This window comes from Hevea brasiliensis, chromosome 16 (genome assembly GCF_030052815.1).
Source record: "Hevea brasiliensis isolate MT/VB/25A 57/8 chromosome 16, ASM3005281v1, whole genome shotgun sequence".
Taxonomy (NCBI): Eukaryota; Viridiplantae; Streptophyta; class Magnoliopsida; order Malpighiales; family Euphorbiaceae; genus Hevea; species Hevea brasiliensis.
Genome location: NC_079508.1, coordinates 56,759,027 through 56,782,073, shown reverse-complemented (window position 1 = coordinate 56,782,073; position 23,047 = coordinate 56,759,027). Strand labels below are relative to the sequence as shown.

The 23,047-nt window shown below is 33.0% G+C and overlaps 4 protein-coding genes across 9 annotated transcripts; 2 read left to right on the top strand and 2 right to left on the bottom strand.

Moving 5' to 3' along the window:
• Positions 1 to 430: 430 nt before the first annotated feature.
• On the top strand, positions 431 to 3,157 carry LOC110666414 (transcription factor MYB64-like). The gene is made up of 3 exons (XM_021826900.2): positions 431 to 888; positions 1,032 to 1,158; positions 1,976 to 3,157. Exons 1-3 carry the CDS (start codon positions 431 to 433, stop codon positions 2,864 to 2,866), a joined length of 1,476 nt encoding a protein of 491 aa, XP_021682592.2. The 3' UTR covers positions 2,867 to 3,157.
• Positions 3,158 to 5,663: 2,506 nt separating this feature from the next.
• LOC110666358 (GDP-mannose transporter GONST2) lies at positions 5,664 to 9,881 on the bottom strand. 4 transcript variants are annotated; one of them, XM_058138581.1, is made up of 10 exons: positions 8,973 to 9,881; positions 8,773 to 8,841; positions 8,099 to 8,309; positions 7,735 to 7,874; positions 7,406 to 7,535; positions 6,852 to 7,016; positions 6,596 to 6,750; positions 6,387 to 6,503; positions 6,136 to 6,233; positions 5,664 to 6,044 (listed from the first exon to the last, which is right to left on the bottom strand). In XM_058138581.1, the coding sequence occupies exons 2-10, from the start codon at positions 8,796 to 8,798 to the stop codon at positions 6,001 to 6,003; spliced, it is 1,086 nt and encodes a 361-aa protein (XP_057994564.1). In that variant the 5' UTR covers positions 8,799 to 8,841; positions 8,973 to 9,881; the 3' UTR covers positions 5,664 to 6,000. The 4 variants fall into 4 exon arrangements, with proteins under 4 accessions (XP_057994564.1, XP_057994562.1, XP_021682508.2 ...); XM_058138579.1 differs by having other exon boundaries at positions 8,642 to 8,841; positions 8,973 to 9,879; XM_021826816.2 differs by having other exon boundaries at positions 6,918 to 7,016; positions 8,642 to 8,841; positions 8,973 to 9,875.
• Positions 9,882 to 10,522: 641 nt separating this feature from the next.
• LOC110666357 (uncharacterized) lies at positions 10,523 to 12,086 on the bottom strand. The gene has a single exon (XM_021826815.2). The coding sequence runs from the start codon at positions 11,956 to 11,958 to the stop codon at positions 10,819 to 10,821; it is 1,140 nt and encodes a 379-aa protein (XP_021682507.2). The 5' UTR covers positions 11,959 to 12,086; the 3' UTR covers positions 10,523 to 10,818.
• Positions 12,087 to 16,973: 4,887 nt separating this feature from the next.
• LOC110666354 (probable anion transporter 1, chloroplastic) lies at positions 16,974 to 23,005 on the top strand. Of its 3 annotated transcripts, none has more exons than XM_021826809.2 (10): positions 16,975 to 17,463; positions 17,975 to 18,082; positions 18,274 to 18,429; positions 18,595 to 18,810; positions 18,991 to 19,200; positions 19,893 to 20,030; positions 20,728 to 20,829; positions 21,130 to 21,195; positions 21,420 to 21,504; positions 22,555 to 23,005. In XM_021826809.2, the coding sequence occupies exons 1-10, from the start codon at positions 17,053 to 17,055 to the stop codon at positions 22,650 to 22,652; spliced, it is 1,590 nt and encodes a 529-aa protein (XP_021682501.2). In that variant the 5' UTR covers positions 16,975 to 17,052; the 3' UTR covers positions 22,653 to 23,005. The 3 variants fall into 3 exon arrangements, with proteins under 3 accessions (XP_021682502.2, XP_021682501.2, XP_021682505.2); XM_021826813.2 differs by having other exon boundaries at positions 17,318 to 17,463; positions 17,962 to 18,082; XM_021826810.2 differs by lacking the exon at positions 21,420 to 21,504 and having other exon boundaries at positions 16,974 to 17,463.
• Positions 23,006 to 23,047: the final 42 nt, after the last annotated feature.

Here is a 23,047-nt window from a genome sequence, read left to right as displayed (position 1 = left end):
CAACATAGAATGTGCCAATTTTATCCATTCAAGGAACTGTCCGAAACATTCTTCTTGGGTTGGGTAATAAGAGATAACTTTCCAATTTTCTCTATTAATTTGGAATTTATTATTGAGAAAATGATTATTAATTAATTTCATTAGTTCTATAACGAACCCACTAATCTCTCTACCTCTCTTTTGTCTGAGAGAGGAAGCTCAGGAGTTACACTTGCTTCTCATTCTCAACCGTCGGATTAACCGCATGATCTACGGCTATTAGGGAAGGAGGATTATTACAAGGCTTACTGTATCTGTAAGCTTTTATGTCCAGCTTATCCTGTGGGTTTTTTCTTACAAGAACAAGTGAGAAAACCTTCAAACTATCCCATAAATCAAGCTCATTTCAAAGCACATAATTCCTCTCTCTCATTGCTCTCAAGCTTCTTTCATGGAAGGAGGAGAAGGAGGAGGAGGAGGAGGAGGAGGAGGAGGAGGAGGAGGGGGTGTTGGTGGTTTCTGCCTTGGAAATTTACCAAACAACCCCTCCATACGTAGACCAACTACACCATTAACAGCAGTGGACAGGTTCTTATGGGGTCGAAGCCATTTCTCAGAGCAACAGACTCAAAGCAATGTTAAGAACAATGAAACACTGATTTCTACAAATGGGTTGTTTGATTTATCTTCATCTAATGGTGCAATTGCTGGTGTTCCATGGCCATGTTTCCCAGAGATAAACTTCGATGATGGAGATAGTCTCAATTGGACATGCGAAGGAAACCCTAACGCTGGTTTGGAAGGAGAAGTGAAGGCTTCAGGAGGGATTTCTAAAGGGCAAGGAAAGAAAGCCAAGAAAGTCTCTTGTCCAACTCTGATCAAGGGGCAGTGGACAGAAGAAGAAGACAGGTGATATGCAAAAGATACTTAATTTGGCATCTCTATCTTTTTAACCTAATTTTCAGTTGAGCTTTTGCTTCTTTTTTCTTTTCATACTGGTTCTTGCTTTAAGTTGGCACTGAAACATGATAGGATCTTTTGATATCATGAAGGAAACTAATTAGGCTGGTGAAGCAATTTGGAGTAAGAAAATGGGCTCAAATAGCCGAGAAGTTGGCCGGTAGGGCTGGAAAGCAGTGTCGCGAGAGATGGCACAATCATTTACGGCCCGATATCAAGGTTCTTCTTCCCCTTTCATTTTCTTTAGGGTTTGCTATTTTACTCTTCATCTTTTGTTCATGCTGTGATTTCCATTATTAAGTTAGATATATGTAGACTTTTAATATCCAGGGATTTCTTTTTTGAAAAATCTGTGTGTTGGACATCCAAGAACAAAGAATCTTGGCTTATACTATCTGATTGTCTGATGTTAATTAGTCTCAAGTAGGATAAAAAAAAAATTCTTAAAATAACCTCATATTCAATATCAAAGGGGAAATATATGCATATGGATTCATATTTTTCTTTTATCAAATGTAATGTCAGGGTATAAATTCAGATTGTTTTTTTACTAGAAAGTTCCATTTTGTTCATCTCTTAGAATTCTTTTTAAATATTTTTTTTTCCATGGATGTTAATTTTCCATTTAGTAAAAAAAAAGGACCTAGCTAGGTTTTTAAGTTTTACATTGCATGCAAAAAGGTTAATTATTTAATTACAAACTGTTATATACATCCCTTTCCATTCTATGAATCTTCGATCTTTTTTTGAAATTTTTTATTAGCTCATTTCAATGCAAAACATAGGATTTGTTCAGCAGACTCTAGCTGTTATATGCATCTTCTTCACATTTCTTCTTCGTCGATTGTCTTTTCTCATGTGCTTTTGTAATCTTTTTCTTGCAAAGCATCATTGTTGACATAAAAGTTGATGACTTTACTCGCTCCATAAAAAAGTTCCCATTGCCTTTTCAATAACAACCCTGAATTTTTGTTATACTTTCCCTTCTAAATTATATATATGCATTTTTTTCTTCTTGATGGTTTATCTTTTATAGAAAGAGAGCTGGAGCGAAGAAGAGGAGATGATTTTGGTTGAAGCACATTCCAAGGTTGGGAACCGATGGGCCGAAATCGCAAAACTCATTCCTGGAAGAACTGAAAATGCTATAAAGAATCACTGGAATGCTACAAAAAGAAGGCAAAATTCAAGGAGAAAGAACAAGCAAACAGAAAATAAAATTGCAAAGCCTCATTCTTCAATACTTCAAGACTACATTAGAAGCAAGAACCTCAAAAACCCTTGCGCTACTACTGTAATTACCTCTTCCCATAGCACAGCCACAGCCATCAATACACCCTCAAGCTCCACCACATCAGATGATCCATCAAGCCAATTCAACTACATTCTCCCTGAATTATCTGAACCCACTGTGGATGACTCTCCTCCATTGATCACTCAAACATATGATGATGAACTTCTCTTCCTACAAAATTTCTTCACTAACAATTCTATGGAGCCGTCCGTAGAAGAAGTTGGAATCAAGAATCTAATGGAAATGGAAACCAGCAGCAATGTTGATCATCAGCTCAAGAATTCATCAATTGTCTTGGACCCTCTTGGTTTATATCAAAACAATGGTGATCAGCAGCTAGCTGATGCAAGTGATCAATGTGACTTTTTTCCTTCTGCTTTGACGTCTACAAATATGGGCCCAAATGGCCTCCAAGCAGAAGAGAGACCTACTACCCACCTATATTCAGATCTTTATCTCTCTTATCTACTGAATGGAGCAGCCGCATGTTCGTCTTCCATTGACTATGGATATGGTAATAGCATGAACATGGAGTTGGTGATAGATCAAACTTGTTCAAATGGAAAGAAAGAGATGGATTTGATAGAGATGGTTTCTTCTTCTCATTTCTCTCAAGGTAGCAACAGTACATAGTTTATGATCAACCTCTAGCCAGCTTCTGTGGGTTTAACTAATTATGGTCCTTAATTAATGTCTCCCGTTTCTTAGTATATTAGGTTAAAATTTTAAGGGTTCTATTGGTTTTAGTTCAAGTTATTGGCATCAATTGAGTGAGTCAGGCTAGGCATGTGAGATACAATAGAAACTGTTAAAGAATGAGAGAAGTTTGTTGTGGTTTGGTGAGTGGTGGTAGTGAGGAGCGTTTCTTGATTTTATCGTTGAGTATTATAATGGTATGTGGACAAGTGGTGCTTGTTTTCTGTTCTTTCGTTGCTGGACGCAATCATTTTCATGACCCTTCTTTCTGTTTCTGTTTCGTCTTTTTCTTTCACTTTTCTAAACAGCTTCTGAAATTCTTTGACTCTAGTTTTCGTTGGTGATGGACATTTATGGAAAGAGCTTTCAATGCAGGAGGTGATTCCATATCAAGAAAAAAAAAACCCTACCTTCCATTCATTTTTACTATTATTTTATTTCTTCTGGTTTCCATATATATATATATATATATATATATATGTAATTTGACTCTATTCGACCATATATAAATGGAAACTATTTGATTTGAAGATTGAAATTCATGTGACCTGCTACCTGAGGAATCACATGTTTAAACAGGGGTTCTAGTCGATGAGTTGGACCTAGTACTAATATGGGATATTGGTTGTTCTTTACATATGCATGCAGGAAGAAATTAGGGAAACGCGGCTATATATGCTTGCTTTTATGGGAATTGACAATCCATCAAAATGGCTATCCAAATATATTTTGCTCAATAATGGAGTTTTAATTTACTGTGGAAGTTAATTATATATGGAGGTTTGCCACTTTCAATTAGCGCTCTCTCTCTCTCTCTCTCTCTCTCTTCTCTCTATACATATGAGATCGAGCTCTGACCATTAGACTTGAATAAACAGCATTATAATTTTTTTTTTCATCTATCAGTCGGCATTCTTATATATTTAACCTTGAAAGATAAACAAACCCCAGCCGTTCTTTGAATAGTTAACCTTGCATTGTGATTATAGGGTGCATTATCCACAATTTCGTTATTTTTGCATGTAATGACGATTATGTTTTCTTAATATTCTTGTGTTTACTGCTTTGTTGAGTTTCTAAGCTCCTTTTTTTTCTTGTCGATGAGGGATTATATTAATCTTACTTTTACCACTAGGTCATAACACCATTTTAGACATTTGAACTGAATTCTGCAATGTTCTTCGAAAATTGAAACTCGTTCACAATTACAGTGACCCAACCAAATATAGAAATTATCATCTGGAATTAAACACTCATTATATATCAAGCTGTCATGTCGTTTGTCAATCATGAACTATGAACTCAAAAGGAGAGGTTAATGTAATTACATTGCAATACCATAATATGTCATGCAATTATATATTGCAACGACACAATACTCATGTTTTCGGGTTAATTACCGTGACAGGGTGTCATGGACAAAAAAATATAAAAAATGGATTAAAAATTTAAAAATTACAAGAATGGGGTGAGTTGAAAATATGGACGGGAGTCAAAATAACATTTTTAATTGGGATGCGGAGGTGAAGCATTCGGGACGCTATTTTTAACAGCGTCCCAAAAAAAAAAAAGAAAGCTGGATGCTACTTATAGTAGCGTCCAGCTTTTGTTTTAATTTTTTTTAATATTTTAAATAAAATATAAATATTATTTTTAATAAATAATATTATAATAATTAATATTATATATTATAATATTTTTATTATAAAAAATTATTTTTTAGTTTAAAATTAAATTAAATTTTAATTAAATAAAAAATTAAAATATAAAATATTATTATAATAAAAAAATAAATGAAAACCTAAACGGTATAGTAGCGTCCAGCTTCTTATTTAATTTTTTAATTTATTTTATTTTTATATTTTAAATAAAAATAAAAATATTATTTTAATAAATAATAATATAATAATTAAAATTATATATTATAATTTTTTATTATAAAAATTATTTTTTAATTTAAAATTAAAGTAAATTTTAATTAAATAAAAAATTAAAATTATTTTTCAATTAAAAATTAAATTAAATTAAAAATTAAAATTAAACTACATTACAAATTTTTTATATTTTTTTAATTTAATTTAATTTTTAATTGAAAAATAATTTTTTATAATAAAAAATTATAATATATAATTTTAATTATTATACTATTATTTATTAAAATAATATTTTTATTTTTATTTAAAATATAAAAATAAAATAAATTAAAAAATTAAATAAGAAGCTAAACGCTACTTATAGTAGCGTCCAGGTTTTTATTTAATTTTTTTATTATAATAATATTTTATATTTTAATTTTTTATTTAATTAAAATTTAATTTTAAATTAAAAAATACTTTTTTATAATAAAAATATTATAATATTAATTATTATAATATTATTTATTAAAATAATATTTATATTTTATTTAAAATATTAAAAAAATTAAAACAAAAGCCAAACGCTACTATAAGTAGCGTCCAGCTTTTTTTTTTTTTTTTAAATTTGAATTATGCCCGCATGCTATTAAGAGTAGCGTTTTGTTTGAACGCTATTATTAATAGCGTTTTGGACATTAAAACGCTATTAGCACTAGCGTTTTTGTACTCCTGACTTTTCTCACCCCGGTCAGGTAAATTTTTCACATCCCACCCGATTTTAATAATTTTTATTTCCACATTACCCTTGTACGGTCAATTTCTCCATGTTTTCCTCTTTCAGAAAGAATACATTGTGTAATGAATTTAAAGACGATATTCGTTATTTTAGTGTATATATATATATATATATTTCTTGATAATCAATAAGAAATCAAGAATGCATATTGACTTTTAAACATGACAATTAACTCCTGTATCTATGCAAAATAGTAACACTGAAGCTTATTCAAGCTTGCAATTTTCTAAGAACAGATTGCCTCCCAAATCTCAGATGCCCTAGTCAATCAATTTTTATTTTACTAAGTATACTACCTCTACGTTCCTCCAAAGCTTCTGCTTCTTCCAGGCCGTGGCAAGGAAGTATTGAAACAAGATTTAATTTCTCAATCAGCAAGCAGAAGTTATCTCAAATACATGTGAAGATTTGATTTTGGATCAGGACATTTTGGCCCTGGCAAAGAATATTCCAGCAAATAGACCTGCGAGAAGTATGTTCAAAATGAGATACAATGAAATAATTTTTATGCTTCAAACTATGTGTTATGGTCTGCAAAGTGTTGATTTTATTACCAAAAAGTATACTGAACAAATTTGGTAGACTGAGTGGAACCTTGAACAACACTAGACCAGCAATAGAGATAGGAATCTTGTTCAATGAACCCACGAGACTGCACAACAGGAAAAGGATATCTTGAAATGTATTTCTCTCTAAAAATTCTTGATTTGTAAAATCATGTAGTTGCAGAGTTTCTAAACGTGCACCTTGCATTACCAGAAAACAGCATATCATTTACATTTAAGGGTAGAGCATACACAATTACCTGTACGTTGTGGGGCCAGTTTGGCTTAGGAACCACATAGAGGTGAAGCTAATAGCAAGTCCAAGCAATCCACTGACTGTTGCGACAACCCAGAACATTGGTAATTTGATCACATCTCTGCAAATTAAAACCACATGTCATAGGATTGCAAACCTCTGCTGGTGAATAGAAAGCATACTATTCTCACTAACTTTGCGGCTTTTGCTTACACATTAATCACGTATGCCCATTCATCAAACAGCAGAATCAAGAAGATGGCAAAGGGAAGAGATAACAAATTATTTAGCAACACCATTGAAATTTCATTAAGAGATCCACTTCTTGTAGACTGCTTTGCTTTGTCCATCACCCGACGCAGGGTAAGCTGTGTCAAGTAAAAGTGTTGCATATTAGTTGGAAATTGCAATAGTGGAATGAGTAGTGCACAAAAAACAATTGTTCCCATACTCCAAAGCTGAAAATTACAGATATCCAAAGCCATTTCACAAGTTTACTGGGAGGTTCAATGAAAGAGTCATTAAGTTTGCATACTGAGTAACTTGCTGTTAGAATGCAATTCATGATTTGCCATACATAACCCATTCCATCAAATGAAAGATCTGTAATACCGCCACTAATAGCAGAGATAATCTGCAAAACAGAAAGATACACAGCTCATTAATCTTGAAATTGGAATTTCATAAACTAAAAAAGAAACAGGAATGGGGAAAACTGTTGGGAATTGAAACTTGAAGTACTCCAATTATAGTATCCAGGTGCTAACTTCTGATATTGCCAAGCATGGCTTAAGTCCATATTCCATGTGACAAAATTATGTACTGAAGATATAATCATGACAAGCAATTTAAGTTTAGGTGACTCCTAATTGTGATATATAAGTTTATATCTTTCTGAACATTATTCAAAATACGTGTCTTTTGTTCTGAGATTGACAATTATACTCTGTTCTGCACAAATGATAAGCATCACCAGCTTAGTAAGTTTGCATGACACGAGTGATGGAAGGTTTTATTGTATACCATTAAAAACATGGCAGCCCACACTTTCTGATTCTGATGTTTTCGGAAAATATATAACTCCCCAATTGCTGTCAAAATATTTGTCATATTCTTCAGAATTGTCACCATTGCAATATTTATGTATTTCAAACTGAAAAGAGAAAGGCACCAAAATTAAATGCACAGGATTGTTAGAATACAATGCAGTTTCTTGATGAGTGGCATCTAACAAAGACAATTATGGATTGCATTTCCTTGCACCATTATTTCATTCATAATATTAGAATCCACTTCTCTTCATTGTAATTCTAAAGGACTAAAACACAGAAGCTCCAGAATTTCTGCCATACCTATACATGCTTGACACAAGCATGCCAACAAAGATTGCATTGACAGGGATCCAGACCTTTATTAGTTTCCAATTGAGCTTTTCCACTGAAACAGCTCCACAGATACCCAAAAGGACAACAACCATACAGCAGATCAAATTCTGCAGCAAAACAAAACATCCATATAGTCATCCACAGGAATGAAAGAAAATCACCAAACAAGCGGCAGATGTGATCAGCTTTTAACACCAAGTTATACAAAACCGTTTTAATACTTATGTGCAATCTTGCAAAAAAGAAAATATTGACTCAAGAACTTATGCTATGATACTTTTTACTTTTCAGAGCCAACAAGAAAGAAAAAGACTGTTTGACAGCAACATACTTGATATAACATAAGAGATATTCCTGCATTGAAATTGTAAGTTGATAGAACAACTTTGTTCAACAAAATCATGCTGCAAGAGGAAATGCAGTAAGCTGTTCCGGACAAAAGTGGTCCGGATTTTCTTCCAAATCCATGTTCGCGTTTTTCATCCCCATCAAACAGAGCACTGATACTGGCACTATGTGCTGCTCGATTGTCTCTAAACAACCTTCAAGAAGGAAATGAACTGATTATGCACAAGCCATTTAACAATCAGGAAAGTACATCAATTTGGGCAAAATGCGAAAACACATTAAATGGACATTCTACTTGAAGTCTTTCAATTAACTACAATGATTCTGCTATATTTTAATTGTAAAATTGAAGGGAAATTTCCTCAACAAAAAAAGAATTGACAAGCAAATGTAATACAATGTAGTAAAACTGGGATTTTGCCTGCTTAAGTGGAAGTTCTATTGTAGGCCAAATTTGACGATATAAATTATGAAAAAGAAGAAAAATGAATTTCAAGACTAGAATATTTAGAAAAATTGATTCTACCTATCACCTACAGCTCTACGTTCCGCATTTGTTGCAAAATTGCCAATTGACCTGTTATCTTGCTTTCCAATACCATTCAGAATCTTGTCTACAGCATTAAAATTTTCATCTGAAGTCGCCTTATCACTAACATAGTCCACTGATTCTTCACAATCATTGGAAATAACAACTTCTAACTTAAAATCAGACATGTCACAGCCCTGCAAATGGGTAAAGAATAGAAAGAAAGAAATAATAGACGGTAAGCGAAACCCAAGAACATTAAAGCAATAAAATTCGTATAAAACCAACGCAAGCCAGAAAATTTTGATTAATAGATTGAAGTCCATACCAATAACAACTGTCAAGGCTTGGCAAGATGAACAGTGATATTTGGAACTGTATAATTTTTTTTCTTTGAAGAAATCTAAAATACCAAAAAAAAAAAAGCTTAAACAATGAATAAAAAACAAAAAATTCAAGAACGAAAAGAAGGTGAAAATCATGCAAAAGACGTGAACTTGATGGGATCTTTTTAAAGAACACGCAAAGGGAATCGAATCAAAACAAAAATAAAAGAAATTAAAGCCGTGATTTGCAAAAAGAAAGAAAGAGAACAAGAAGTGAACTTAAATTTAATGGTGGGTGGAGAGAGAAGAAAGTGAGAGTTGAGCGAAATTCCAGGCGGGTGGAGACTGCGCCGTCTAGGGAGCTTGATAATATAGAGAAGGGTACAGTTTCCAAGGTTTCGAAAGTCAAATAGTAGAAGTGATCCATTAGAGATGGAGATTTTAAGATTTGTTTATTATTGGGATCTGGAGAAGAGAGCGTGACTGTGAGAAACAGCAAAGGAAGAAATTGTTTTTCTTTTGTTTTTGAATTCTCAGCTCTTTGCGCGGAAAATCTGGCTAGCTTCTTGCCAGTTGCCACGCTAATGGAGGTGGGTCTGTTTCATGGATCGGGTTTTCCATTTAATGGTGTTGTAACGACCTCAAAGATTGCTCACAAACAGATTCAAACGCAAACGTTGGACGAGTTGGTTTCTATATTGGGCTCATTGCTTTCCATGAATCCACCAGAGATCAGAAAATTATTGATCCATTAAAAAGAAAGCCCAATAATTGACACTAACCCTAAACTCTACATATTTAAGGGGAGCCGCCAATCAACATAATTAAGGAAAGCTGCCGTCTTCTGGTAAGAGTTGCAGATCTTCACCATCACTTTTTGTAACTCCCAAATCCAAATAAGGAAGCCTCAAAACAATGTAAAATACATAATTTTTTTTAAAAAAAATTCATTTAGATAGAGTTTAATATAAATAAATTTTATGAAACTTATTTATAAATATAAAATTTTAGTATTTAATTTAAATAAAATTTTATTTAAAATTTTTAATAATTAATTTATAAAAATTATTATAACTAAACTAAATTTTATACAAAATTAATAGAATTTATAATTGAATCCCCACTTAAAATCACATGTATATATTACAAATGATAAAATTATGTTTTTATTATATATTATTTATTTTAAATATAAAATTTATTTTTCATAATTAATATCAAATGTATAAAATAAAAAAATCTATTTACAAATTAAATAAATTTTACTATAGAATTAACTAAACAAGGTCTTAAATCTAATTAAAATTTAAGTTATAATTTTTTATAAAAAATTAATTTTAACTAAAATTTAAAAATAACTTTAATATCATTAATAAAAAATTAATAATTCAATTCAATGAATGAAATAATAATATGTTTGAAATTTTTATACATTGAACAACATCCTAACATTGTAGATCTGTTCTTCTATTGCTTTTCAAAGTAGTAAAAAAATGTCTAACCTCTAAACCCACATGGATTTAGTATATGAGGGCTTGAACATACTAAAAACTACACAATTAAGCATATTATATACTCCATTAATAGTCCAAATCCTAACAGGAAAGTGATTTACACCACATATATATATATATCCCCACTAATTATTATAAGCCCTTCATCATGGCTCAAATTTTGGGGGAAAAAAACTAATCATTTTGAGCAATTGGGTTGACTTATGACTACTTGTCCTCGTTCAGAGACCATGTAAAACATAAACAACAAGTTTCACCATATCATATCAACCCCAACATCACACGTTAAATAAAATATATATATATAAAAACCCATATTAAATGATCACCATCATCACGCGGTATACACAATCACAAAGCAAGGAAGCACGGCCCTTGGATTAAACACCAGTAGATCTTCTTCGTCCACTCTGCTATGGACCCCACTTCCACCTCTCCCCACCACAGAATCAAACCCTCCATTTTCCTTATCCACTTCCTCTTCCAGTTCACACCCGACCCGACCCGCTAGAACTCTGCATACCAGCATCGCCCGTTTCACGTTCATAAACTTGAACTCTTCTTCCACGTCCTCAGGGATCGCCACGTGCGCTCTCCAGCTACTCGATAGTGTAGAAATTCCGTCCATCTTGGGTGAGAAGCCGGACTTTATTATCCCACAAACGCTGCAGTATTGCTGGTTGCAAATGCTGGAATTTCCATTCGCTCCCAAATCACACATGAATGTCGAACAGTAAAACCTTAACAGCTCATTACCATCTGCTATGCATCTTTCGTCTCTTCTCTTCGCGCCACCATTTCTTGTTGCTTTCGCTTTCACAAGTTCTCTGTACTCTTCAAATTTTGATAGGATCTTTGGACTGTTATGGATCTTTAAAATCCTATGGATTTCTGGGTTCTTCTCTTTACAAGACCAACCTGTTTTGAATATGATATGGACTATATTCTTCCCTGAATCTCCATCTAGAAGCTCTGACACCGCATGTTTGATCGCTTGATGCTGCTCCAGAAGCTGAGGTTTTTGGAAGATTTCGCCGCAAGCTGTGCACGGAAAGATATCATTTCGCAAAGGAAAGAACTGATCATTAGTTGAGATATCTGATTCCTCACAAGACCCGGATGTCTTTTTACGTGGAGGAATATCGGATGAGTGATCTTCCGGAGGGATCATGGAGACTATGGACTGCTGGGATGATCTTGCTGAGGTGAGAGTCGTAACTGGAGATTGAGCCTGTGAGCTGGTGATTTTGTCGGCCTTAGCGGAGAAGATGCGTTTGAGATAGGACCAGGAGGAAGAAAGAGCTCTGTAAGGCTTTCGGCGAGATGGAGAAGAAGATGTGGGAGAAAGAAGAGAGACTTTACGTTTCTTGGTCGGTGGCTGATGATCTTTAGCTGTGAAAATAAAGCAACCAAGGTGGAGGAGGAGGATAAAAATAGAGAGGAACTTATTGAACACTGACACTATGCCGGCCATTGGTCTTGGGAGCTTGAGCTAAGCTTTAGGTCATCAATGAGGCACTACTCGAGCCAGCGAGAGAGAGAGGATGAAAGAAGAAAGGAAACAAATAGCAGAGCAAAGGAAAAAAATGTAAAGTCAGGTGACGTCCAGGGTGGGGGCGTGGAAGAATAAAGCTAATAAAGGGTAGGCGAACGCAACTTCATGGCATTTTTTTTTACCAGAGCACTTCATGGTATATGGTATATTTTCCCTCCTCTCGATGTGTAGTGTATATATGTACAGATATTTAATAATATGGATTTTTCTTCCCTAAATTATTATCAATTCATATTTTTATCTTTCAATCTCATTTTAAAATTAAAAATCAAAATAAATATTCGACAATAATATCATTTTTTTTTTCATAATATTATCTTTGGAACCATTTTAAATATTATTAAAAAAAAAACAATTTATTTATTACTTTTATAAAATATTAAGATTCAAAATATAATTTAACAGCTCTCATGCATCTTTCTCATCTTCATGTTGTACACAACTAAAAATTAAGGTAAATTGACTCAATTTGACAATTTCAAAATTATAATTGATTTAACTTTTGCATTTTATGTTTAGTTGTATTTTACTGCTAATTTGAAGGTCAAATTAAATTGAAAATAAAAAAAAAATAGAAGGAAAGAGATTAATTGGATTTATTAAGGTTTATATTCAGATTTGTCAATTTTGAATTTCAAAACAAATAGAGTCTCAATAATTTATCATATAATTCCTAAGATTAATTAGAATTATAGAAAATATCATTATATGTTACCAGTAATGAAGTCAGTTAAAATCACTTTTAACCGAAAGTAAGATTTTTCTTTTTTAAAAGATATAGAAAATATCTTTCTTTTTTTTTTTTTTTTTCGAAAGAATCTTTTTAACTTTGTTATTTCTTTTTCCAGAATATTACTTTTTTACTGCAAGATATTGCAGGCAATGTAAGGAAAACACAGAATCATATATATTCATGTCTAAAGATGTTGTAAAAGGAAAACACAGAATCATATATAATTATTATTATTATCTGCAAATAGCTGTTGTTGTTCATTTTCTTGGCTAAAAATCGAAAGATCTTCCCTTTCTTTCTCCTGACAAACCTAAGTGTGTAATTCTTGATCCCAAGATAGAGTATTTTTCGAATCTTCCTATAGAATTTCCCCTAATAAGCTACTGGTTTAGCGATACTTGGCATCATAATTATAATGTGTAGCAAGAAACTTAATTTGCTCATTAATCAAGTAATTATAATCTTGAAAACTGTCAAATAACTTCACAGATATAACAGCAAGAATGATGGATTTCTCATGTGGGTTTTGAGTATATTCATTCCTAGATAAAAACATGAACGTGCATTGGTCTCTACCTCCACACGTGCAGGGGTTCCTAGTTAAGGGGCATATATGATCTTGTTTTGTGATCCATCTTCTCATAATTTGTTTATAGCCAATATAAATATAATTAGACAACAGTAATGCCCCTTCTCTCAAGGAGAATCCAATGCTAACACTTCTGCCAATTTCTGCCTTTCTTTGGCTTTCTTTTTGGCTTCTTTGAACTATATACATGTGACCACCCAACACATTATTTTTCATATTCGTCTAGTTGCTTATTCTCTGCATTATAATGTCCATCTGATTGATGGATGGGGTGGGACCAAACCATTAGATCATGAACCATTGAACACTACGTCTTACTCCAATAACTTTAGATATATAAGAATAAAATTCATGTGTATAAATCCATTTCTTAATTAATATTTAACCTTTAATATATATAAGTCTCTCACTCTCACGTGGCAAAACAATATTAATTTGAAATACCATGAAATATTCTTAATTATAGAAATTATTATTTAAATTTAAAATTAAAAATGTTTAACAAATATTTTTAAAATAATAATTAATATTAAATAGACTCTTCATCAATGTGGGTTGAGCACGCCATGGTTAATATGGTTGTTGCCTTGTTTATCTAGTATTTTCAAACTCAATTTAATATAAATCAGGCGTGTCAAGCTTTCAATATGAGCAGCTAACCTGATTTTAGTGACCATCTCTTTCATAATTAAAGGTGTTGAGCTGATTTAAAAACAAATTAATCATCGTTTGCAAGCTAGGTAATATTAAAATTATTTTTAAAATTATATTTTAATTATTAAAAATATTATTAAATTTAATATCAATTTAATTTTTAAAATTATAAATTTTCGATTTGAAGCACTACCAACCCAAACCCATTCAACTCTTTACGTAGAGACTGATAATTAAATTAGAATCAGACGCCATTCAACTCTCGAGATTTACTACTTAAGCCAACATGCTAAGTAGTTAATTAATCAATATTTGAACACATATCGAGATAATTGGAAGGCTCCAAATCAAAATTCATTCAATATTTCAATGTGGGCCAACATCGTATTGGCTGGGTTCTGTCTTGCTTTTTGAGTGGGCCTCTAAAATCTTCCATTTGGTGGATAAATATTCTATTCATAGCTCCTTGTCCTTCCTTCATTAAATAAACCAATATATTACATCCCATCGCTTGTTGTCCATAAAATAAGAACACATCAAATTAACTTTATTTGGGTTTCGCTATCTTTAACGTGAGAGTGCAGTTAATAAAGTTGATTGGCTCTAACGTCATCTTAAAAGATATTAAGAACTAAATATTCATGATTGATACAAAATTAATAAAATATATCAAATATTTATATATAAAACTCATTTAAACAATAATACAGAAATCACCTTTCCCATTATGTGAATTGAATGGTGAATTTGGTGTGATTTGTGAACCAAGAACATCGCCATTAGAAATTAGAAGTGTGGAATTGTGCATAAGAAATCTTTAACCTTGTGTGACATTTCATGGTTAAAATCAAGAAGCTAGTTGGTCAAAATATAACAGGAAAAATAAGGGATATAACAAAAATTGACTTTTGACTGTAATGTTCACTGCAGAAGAAGTAAAAAGAGGTGCAGTTTCCACTTCCTAGCTCCTTCCCCTCTACTTGTTAAAGCTTTTTCACTCTACGGATGCTTTTCCCTTTTCCCTACCTCTCCATAAAAGAAAGCTGCCGACATTGTTTTCCAGTACCCACTAATTAAAGCTTCTGAATCTTTGCTTTGTATGTCGGTTGATTTTTTTTTTTTATTTTAATTAAGATTATATTCCTATAATATCGTCTTTAAATTTCAATTAAAATTAAAAAAATTGTATATTTATGACCAATAAATTGATGGCACCACATCTGTTAATAAGAAAGAAATGAATAAAAAAAAAAAACAGGCCTATTAATTGAAATTAGGATGAGCATATACAAATATAAGAGAGGAAAGAGAATAAAAGAATGAAATTAAAAGAAAGGAATAATCAATGGGTTTCGTCCCCTGCATACCAGCCACTGATACGAATATGTATGGCTTATGGAATACCAAATATACATTATAAAGATTTGTTGATGAAATCCACCTAACTTAATTAATATATATTGCTGAAATTAATTTCAAGGGAAAAAAAATTTACTCGGAATTAATGATTTTAACATTTGACCTTATGACAGGTGATGAATTGAAGATACCTACATGTAAATTTCACTTATTTAATATATAAGATACATTATAGATAATATATTTTAAATCTATGATAAATTAGATTTAAGTAAAAATTATCAATATTTTAAATCAAAATGTCTTTAAGTATCCCCTAATTTGGGCATGCATTAAGTCATTAATTGAAGCATGGACATGGTCATAATAAGTAGTTTAATTTCTTTATTGGGGTAGCAACACCCTTAAATATCAAGTCTTTGAATCTGATGCTTTGCAAAATGATGATGAAACTGGAAAATATATCCCAATGTACTTTCCAATGGGACAGTTGGGCCTAGTGTGTCTCTGCCTAAGCTGCTAAAATTCCATCATAGAAGGATGTGGTTCCATTATTTAATGAAACAGAGCTTATGTACCTGCAAATATCTGTGACCCACAAGTGAGAATTGTTTTCTTTTTGGAGTTTGGCTCTTTATCTTTGGAGGAATTTTGATTCTACATAAGCAACATAAACAAGAATCTAAAAAGTGTATTCATGATGGGTGTGAATTGTCATTGATTGAGCTTCTTTAACAAGGTCCACTGCCTGTCATTATAAGCTGAATAAAAATAGTGCTCCTCTCATAACTCATAATTCCCTTTTCTTTCTTTTTGGTGCAAGCTCCGCCATCTTCATACCACATGAAATTTAAGAATAAAAATCGAGGATGGGAATTACTTTTTCGTCCCTGCCTTATAAGAGATTACAGTTGGAGGCAAGACTTTCTTACTGAAAATGGGACGGGGCGAGTGTTTTTTACGGAAATTTTTCTTTTTTTTTTTTTTAATTTATTTGTTACATAAATTATAAGTTAAACGAATAAGTTTTCAACATAATCGTAGTAAAAATATATAGGCATTTTTATTTATTATTTTTTAATATATAAAAATAAATTATTTTTATAGAAAATAAAACATTGTTATCGGGACAGATTTTTTAATTTTTCTTAAATTTATATACAGGGCCACCTTTATCACAAGCTGCTTTGCTTTGGCAATTGGATTTCATTTGTATTGATGAGATGCCAGGAAGCGTCGACTATATATTCACCAATTCATGGGGTTTAATAGGCTTTTCTTATTTCTTTTATAGATCGTTTTGTATTTGGGCTGCACTCGTAGTGGTGATTGCAAATTTTGTTTCTCTCTTCAATGTATTAGCTATTGGGCCTGATCTGAGTCACTTAGCCCAATATGGGTAAGAAAATTAAAAAAAATTAAAATTAAAAATATTAGATGGGCCCAAGACGACGCAGAGTTGATTCCGTTTTCAGTTAATCACCCCGCCAGTTTCTCTTTCTCATCAGTACTATCCAATCTTGTTCAATCACACAAAACCACGTGTCTGAACCAGTACCAGTCTCCATAAATAAAATATCCCTCCACTACTCTCCAAAAACATTCAAATATCAGTTTCTCTTTCTCTCTTTCTCTCTGGGATGTGGTGAACGGTCATACATCGGTTCCTTAAGCTACCATGAATGCTAGAGCTCTCCTTCACTCTTTCTCTCCCCATTTTCGGCCCCGCGGCTCCCCGCCTGATTTGTCCGTCTCAAAGGAGAGTTTCGGTTTTAGCCTTCCTGGGTTGAAGCGCAGAGAACCACTTCATTTTCGGGTTCGCCTTCAATCTGAAGAAGGCTGCGGTTTTTTCCACGTTTCAGTTCGGAATTCTGGTCGGGGCGGTAAAGTATATGCAGACGTTAAGTCAGAGCCATACGATATATCGAAGTCGGTGCCAGAATCCGTGAAGTTCCAGGACTCGTTGAACGATGTCGTTTTGCCCGAGGGTGATTTAGAGAGTTCTGCGCCTTGGTGGGAAGAATTCCCGAAACGATGGGTTATAGTGATCTTGTGTTTCTCCGCCTTTCTTCTCTGCAATATGGATAGAGTACGTTTTCATTTCTCGCTTAAATATGAACTTATTCTCTCTTTCGTCGTTTGCTATGTATATAGTATATAATAAATGAATAATTGACTGTTTTCTATGTAGTCTTTCAAGTGGAATGAAATTAGTCTTGTGAGATTTGCTACAACTCTATAAGTAATCAGTGGAACAAGAAACTGTTATTTCATCTAATTGTTTCTCTATTTGCAAGGGCTTGTGTCTAATGATGCTTCTGAACAAGTAGTAACAGTTAAACACTTGTAAATTCAACAATTAGCCATAAAAATTTGGTTTTTTTTTTTTCGTTATCTCTTTTCCTTACGTGTGCATTAGCTTAAACTTCATGGGTCTTTTTATTTATCTTTTCTCGTGTGTTTGATGGAGGGCTTGGCCATTACTTCACTCTTTTCATTACGAATAGGAGAAACTGCTAAATCTTTCATTGCCATTGCAAGCTGTTAAGAGTTTATAATATTTTAATTTAGTAGTAAGCTTGAGCAGATTCGTTTGACAGGTAAACATGAGCATTGCCATACTTCCCCTGTCAGCGGAGTTCAATTGGAGCCCAGCCACAGTTGGTTTAATACAATCTTCATTTTTCTGGGGATACCTCCTCACCCAGGTGATATAGCTTTCTCTTAACTTATATTTTTCTTGGTTAACAAATTATTATCTAGAATCTGTCCTCTTAGAAGTTACATTCAAGGTTAGTGTTACATTTTGTTTCTCATAGAAGGGGGAAAATATGCAAAGGTGTTTTACAACCTGTGAACTTCGTTTTTATTTTCTTAACTAATTAGTTGTCAGCGACAGATTGCCGGTGGCATATGGGCTGACACAGTGGGTGGGAAGCTGGTTTTGGGATTTGGCGTAGTTTGGTGGTCAGTTGCTACAGCTCTGACTCCTGTTGCCGCTAAAGTTGGGTTGCCTTTCCTACTTGTTGTTCGTGCTTTCATGGGCATTGGTGAGGTAAGTCCTTTAACAAACTTCTTAGGGTTGTTTTCTAAATGGGGTAATCAATATGCTTTTTTTTCTTTTAATTTCTTGTTGTCCCCATAAAATGTAACTGGAGAATGTGATTTCTGGTGAATTTTCTCATAGGATATTTGTTCATTTAGTATGGCTCTGTTTCAGGGTGTTGCCATGCCTGCAATGAATAATATTCTGGCCAAATGGGTTCCTGTATCTGAGAGGAGTAGATCATTAGCACTGGTGTATAGTGGCATGTATCTTGGATCAGTCACTGGCCTGGCTTTCTCTCCGTTCTTAATACATCAATTTGGATGGCCATCGGTCTTCTACTCCTTTGGTTCTCTAGGGACAGTTTGGTTTGCTGTATGGCTAAATAAGGTAACTTTTACTGATTAGAAGTGCAGAGAAATAGCATTTTAAATGAAGCTTTTTGGTATTTGAGGATTTTGATAAACATGAACTTTATTTTCTTTTAAGTAATAATATTCTAATAATATGTTTTGTTTTAGTCAAAAAATTTTTTCCCAGTTGTTTTATTCTTGTCTTTTCTTTTAATAGGCCTACAGTTCACCTCTTGACGATCCCCTGCTCCGGCCAGAAGAAAAACAGCTGATTGTTGCAAACAGTCTTTCCAGGGAACCTGTCAAAACAATACCATGGGGATTAATCTTGTCGAAACCACCTGTATGGGCCCTAATAGCGTCTCACTTCTGTCACAATTGGGGTACATTTATTCTTCTAACATGGATGCCAACATATTATAACCAAGTAAGTCTTCCTTTCCATCCTAACATATGTTTCGAGGCTGTAAGCCTGTTAGAAAACAATAACAAGTAGTTCCTCTATCAATTATCCCCTATAATTTTCAGTCTAAACTATCCATATCGCAACTAGGCCAGCAGTTTGCCTCACTGATGTTTGCTGCAGTTATTTGGCTTTAGGAGAATCAATAACTTTTTTGCCACATGTAATGTACTTCCATGGTCAAAGGAAAATCAATTGTCATTTGCATGAAAAGAGAACCTTATGGTGGGATTATCTGATGGGCAATGGCCGATCCTGAATGTTCAATATGGAGCAATTGATCTGCTTATTAAGAGGGAACCCTTTGAAAACCATGGATTTGGCAGGGACTGTAAATTATCTTGTGGATGATTATTTTCCCAAAGTGCAATGTGTAACTTACAGGATAACGAAACAAATGCATGCATGATAGTACGTAGTTATTTTACTTTCAGATAAAGTATCTTGTAGCTGATCATTGCGCCAGTACTCTTAAAGTTACTAGTTTCTTCTCGCCCATTTTTGTTTGTAATTCTTTAAGCACAGTTAATGCATCTTTCAGTAAATGTTATTATTGACATTTTGTAAAAGAGAAGGTGCAGTTTGCACAATTTACTGTTGCAGAAACTGTAGATCCTAATTTTCTTTCTTATTTCTTTTTCTGTTCGGCCATATAGGTCTTGAAGTTCAATCTTACGGAATCTGGGCTTTTGTGTGTTTTGCCCTGGCTTACAATGGCTTTTTCTGCAAATCTTGGAGGGTGGATTGCTGATACACTTGTTAGCAAAGGTTTATCTGTGACAACAGTTCGCAAGGTATTTCTCAGTTTCTTATATTGTAATTGTGACCTATTAATGGTAGGGTAGGGCTAAATGCACTGATTCTCTCTCTCTCTCTCTCTCTCTCTCTCTCTCTCTCTCTCTCTCTCTTTGTGTTTACACTACTTACATGATTCAAATAATAAGTGTATTTTGTCAGGTCTTGTTGGAAATATGGTTTGGGTCACCCATGTAGATCAACCCGGATCTATTAAATTTAAAATCAGTATTAGGAACAGTCATATAAAAAGTCATGTATATTGTCAAAAGGTGGTAAAATTCAAAAATCATATACATTGGTTAAAAGATGTAATTAGGTGAAGAGATGCAACTCTTCTTAATAGTTATATGCATGAAGTGATACAAATTTTGGCCAAAAGGTTTGTACATTGATTTTTGTTCTTGGCATCTTTAAAAAACTCTCGCTTGATTCATTTGTAGATAAATTAATTTTTGCAAAGAAGGTACACATCTAGACTGTGAATTAATGTATATAGTTCATATTATTCATGTAATTATATGATAAATTAGTGAAACAAATATGATCGAAATCTTAGGATTGTATGAACATGAGTTAGGATCCATGTATTTGAATGTATTTGAAGCCATGTGTTGAGTGTTTATAATTTTTCTTCAGGTCTCCTTATTCAACTTTGTATGACTAACAGAGCATGCCCTGTATTCTCCCGTACAGATCATGCAAACAATTGGGTTTCTTGGCCCTGCATTTTTCCTAACTCAGTTGAGCCATGTTAATTCTCCTGCAATGGCTGTGCTGTGCATGGCATGTAGTCAGGTTTGCTTCTTGTAGTATAACATTTAAATAATAAGTATAAAAGTTCACAGTAGTTCTTGCTTGAATTGCGAAGTTTTTGTACCAAAATTAGCTTGAAACGAAATTTTACTTGTGCACTTTTGAGCGTTTCATATTATTAGCTCTCTAGTGTTGATTTGTAAGTTTTATACAAGTGACTTCACTAAATACAGATTTAATTTGTCCCAACTGCAAAATAACTTTTATTTTGAAATTTGTTTATAGATGAGATTATCTTTTTGTAATATATTGTTCATGTAATTGTTTCTTTTTCTTAAACAGGGTACTGACGCATTTTCACAGTCTGGTCTATATTCAAATCATCAAGATATTGCACCTAGATATTCTGTGAGTATTTTTTCTTTTTGCACTTGTTGAATTTTCATTAATATCCCTTCATTTGTTTCACTAATGTTCTGGGCAAATTATTAGTCCATTATTTTGAGCTGGGGGATTACATTGTTTGAATTTTTGACACTGCTTAGTTACTGGTTTCGTTACATCATAGTGTTGCTTCTTCCTTCTGAAGGGAAAATTAATGGCTTTGTTTTTCTTTCTGAATCATCATTCAGGGAGTGTTGCTTGGTTTATCCAATACTGCTGGAGTACTAGCAGGGGTTTTTGGAACAGCAGCTACTGGTTACATCTTGCAACATGGTAAAAATATATCCTAGCATTCATTAAAGTAAGAAAATATTTCACTTCCTTAAATATTAAAGCTGGCCAAGCTGCTCCTAGCTTGGTTATTCTTAGGGCTGAGTATTCGGTTCGAACTGAACCAAACCGAATTATTAAAATCAAATTAATCAAATTACTATATTTTAGAAATCAAATCGAACCGAAATTAATAAAAAATCAAATCGAACCAAACCACTTTATTTCGGTTTGGTTCGGTTTGAACTTATTGGTTTTGAGTTTGTATGGATTTTTTAATTTAAACTTCATTTTTAAGTTTTTGATCTGATTTTGACCTTGGTTCGAATTTAATAACCATTAATCAATGAAATTAAACAATATATATATATATATATATATATATATATATATATATATATAATTCATAAATTCCTTATAAAAATAAATCAATTTAAAAATCAATAAAGTAATTTGGTTTTGTTCGGTTCAATCGATTTTTTTCTCTCTAAAATTGAATCGAACCGAAATAATCGAAATTCTTAAAATATAAAATCGAATCGAATCGAACCAAATTATTTTAAAAATCAAACTGAATTACTAAATTAAAACGGTTCGGTTCAGTTTATTCAGTTTAAACCAAATAGTGCTTACCCCTAATTATTCTCACCGTGAATCTAGACCATTTATACTCAAGCTCAAACTGAAGGCATGAGTAATCTACTTAGTTTTAATATGGTTTGACAGAGCCGAGTCTTATAATATAATTTATGATACTTTGATGTAGTTTGCTGGTAAAACTATGATTTGGCCTTCGAGAATCAACCTCTTTCTTCTTAGTAGTTATATGTTGTTTTCTATCACCAACTTTTAGAAATAAAGGATTATTATATATTCAATCTTGAAATAAGAAACAGTGTTGGACGCACAAGGTCCTTATTTTAACAGAACAGGTAAGAAAAGGTCCCTACAGCCTCCTTTCTTGGGGGTTTCATTTTCACCTTGTTTATTTAAATTTAATACGTCAGAATTTACTTCAGTTGATTCTTATAATTTTCTCCCTTGCCTTCTCAGGTTCTTGGGATGATGTTTTCAAGGTTTCAGTTGGGCTGTACTTGGTTGGAACCGTTGTCTGGAACCTCTTTTCGACTGGTGAGAAAATATTGGATTAACTTTTGTGTAGGTTGATCTTTAGTACACAGCGCAGCCTTCCCATTCACGAGCCTATATATAGAGAAGAGTTGGAATGATTGATTGGAAAGGAAATGAAAATTAACGAGATAAACCTGAGGGATAATCCCATTTCAAAATTCTTGGACTTGGCAAATTTTCTAAATGCCATCGAAGAGCTCGAATATTGATCGAATTCCATTGATGCCAGTGCCCCAAGTCCATAGCGAATGGTTGCGTTCATACTAATGAAGGAAGAATATATTTGTAAAGCATCTCCGGCTCTTCGCCAGAGCTTGTAAATGTTGTAATCAATACTAAAGAAAATCAATATTATTGCTTTGCATTTTTCCTTCCCTTCTGTAGCTCATTTATTTAAACTTCTATCCCAGATCAT

What these genes read in the sequence shown, in the direction of transcription:
- LOC110666354 (XM_021826809.2), top strand. Translation starts at nt 17,053, where the DNA reads ATGAATGCTAGAGCTCTCCTTCACTCTTTCTCTCCCCATTTTCGGCCC. An exon ending in TGCCAACATATTATAACCAA is followed by an intron (nt 19,201 to 19,892) that starts GTAAGTCTTCCT and finishes TCGGCCATATAG; the next exon opens with GTCTTGAAGTTCAATCTTAC. An exon ending in TGGTTACATCTTGCAACATG is followed by an intron (nt 21,505 to 22,554) that starts GTAAAAATATAT and finishes TTGCCTTCTCAG; the next exon opens with GTTCTTGGGATGATGTTTTC.
- LOC110666358 (XM_058138579.1), bottom strand. Translation starts at nt 8,832, where the DNA reads ATGTCTGATTTTAAGTTAGAAGTTGTTATTTCCAATGATTGTGAAGAA. An exon ending in CTTGTGTCAAGCATGTATAG is followed by an intron (nt 7,536 to 7,734) that starts GTATGGCAGAAA and finishes TTCTCTTTTCAG; the next exon opens with TTTGAAATACATAAATATTG. An exon ending in TGGGCATACGTGATTAATGT is followed by an intron (nt 6,504 to 6,595) that starts GTAAGCAAAAGC and finishes TTTAATTTGCAG; the next exon opens with AGATGTGATCAAATTACCAA.
- LOC110666414 (XM_021826900.2), top strand. Translation starts at nt 431, where the DNA reads ATGGAAGGAGGAGAAGGAGGAGGAGGAGGAGGAGGAGGAGGAGGAGGA. An exon ending in TGGACAGAAGAAGAAGACAG is followed by an intron (nt 889 to 1,031) that starts GTGATATGCAAA and finishes GATATCATGAAG; the next exon opens with GAAACTAATTAGGCTGGTGA. An exon ending in ATTTACGGCCCGATATCAAG is followed by an intron (nt 1,159 to 1,975) that starts GTTCTTCTTCCC and finishes TATCTTTTATAG; the next exon opens with AAAGAGAGCTGGAGCGAAGA.
- LOC110666357 (XM_021826815.2), bottom strand. Translation starts at nt 11,958, where the DNA reads ATGGCCGGCATAGTGTCAGTGTTCAATAAGTTCCTCTCTATTTTTATC.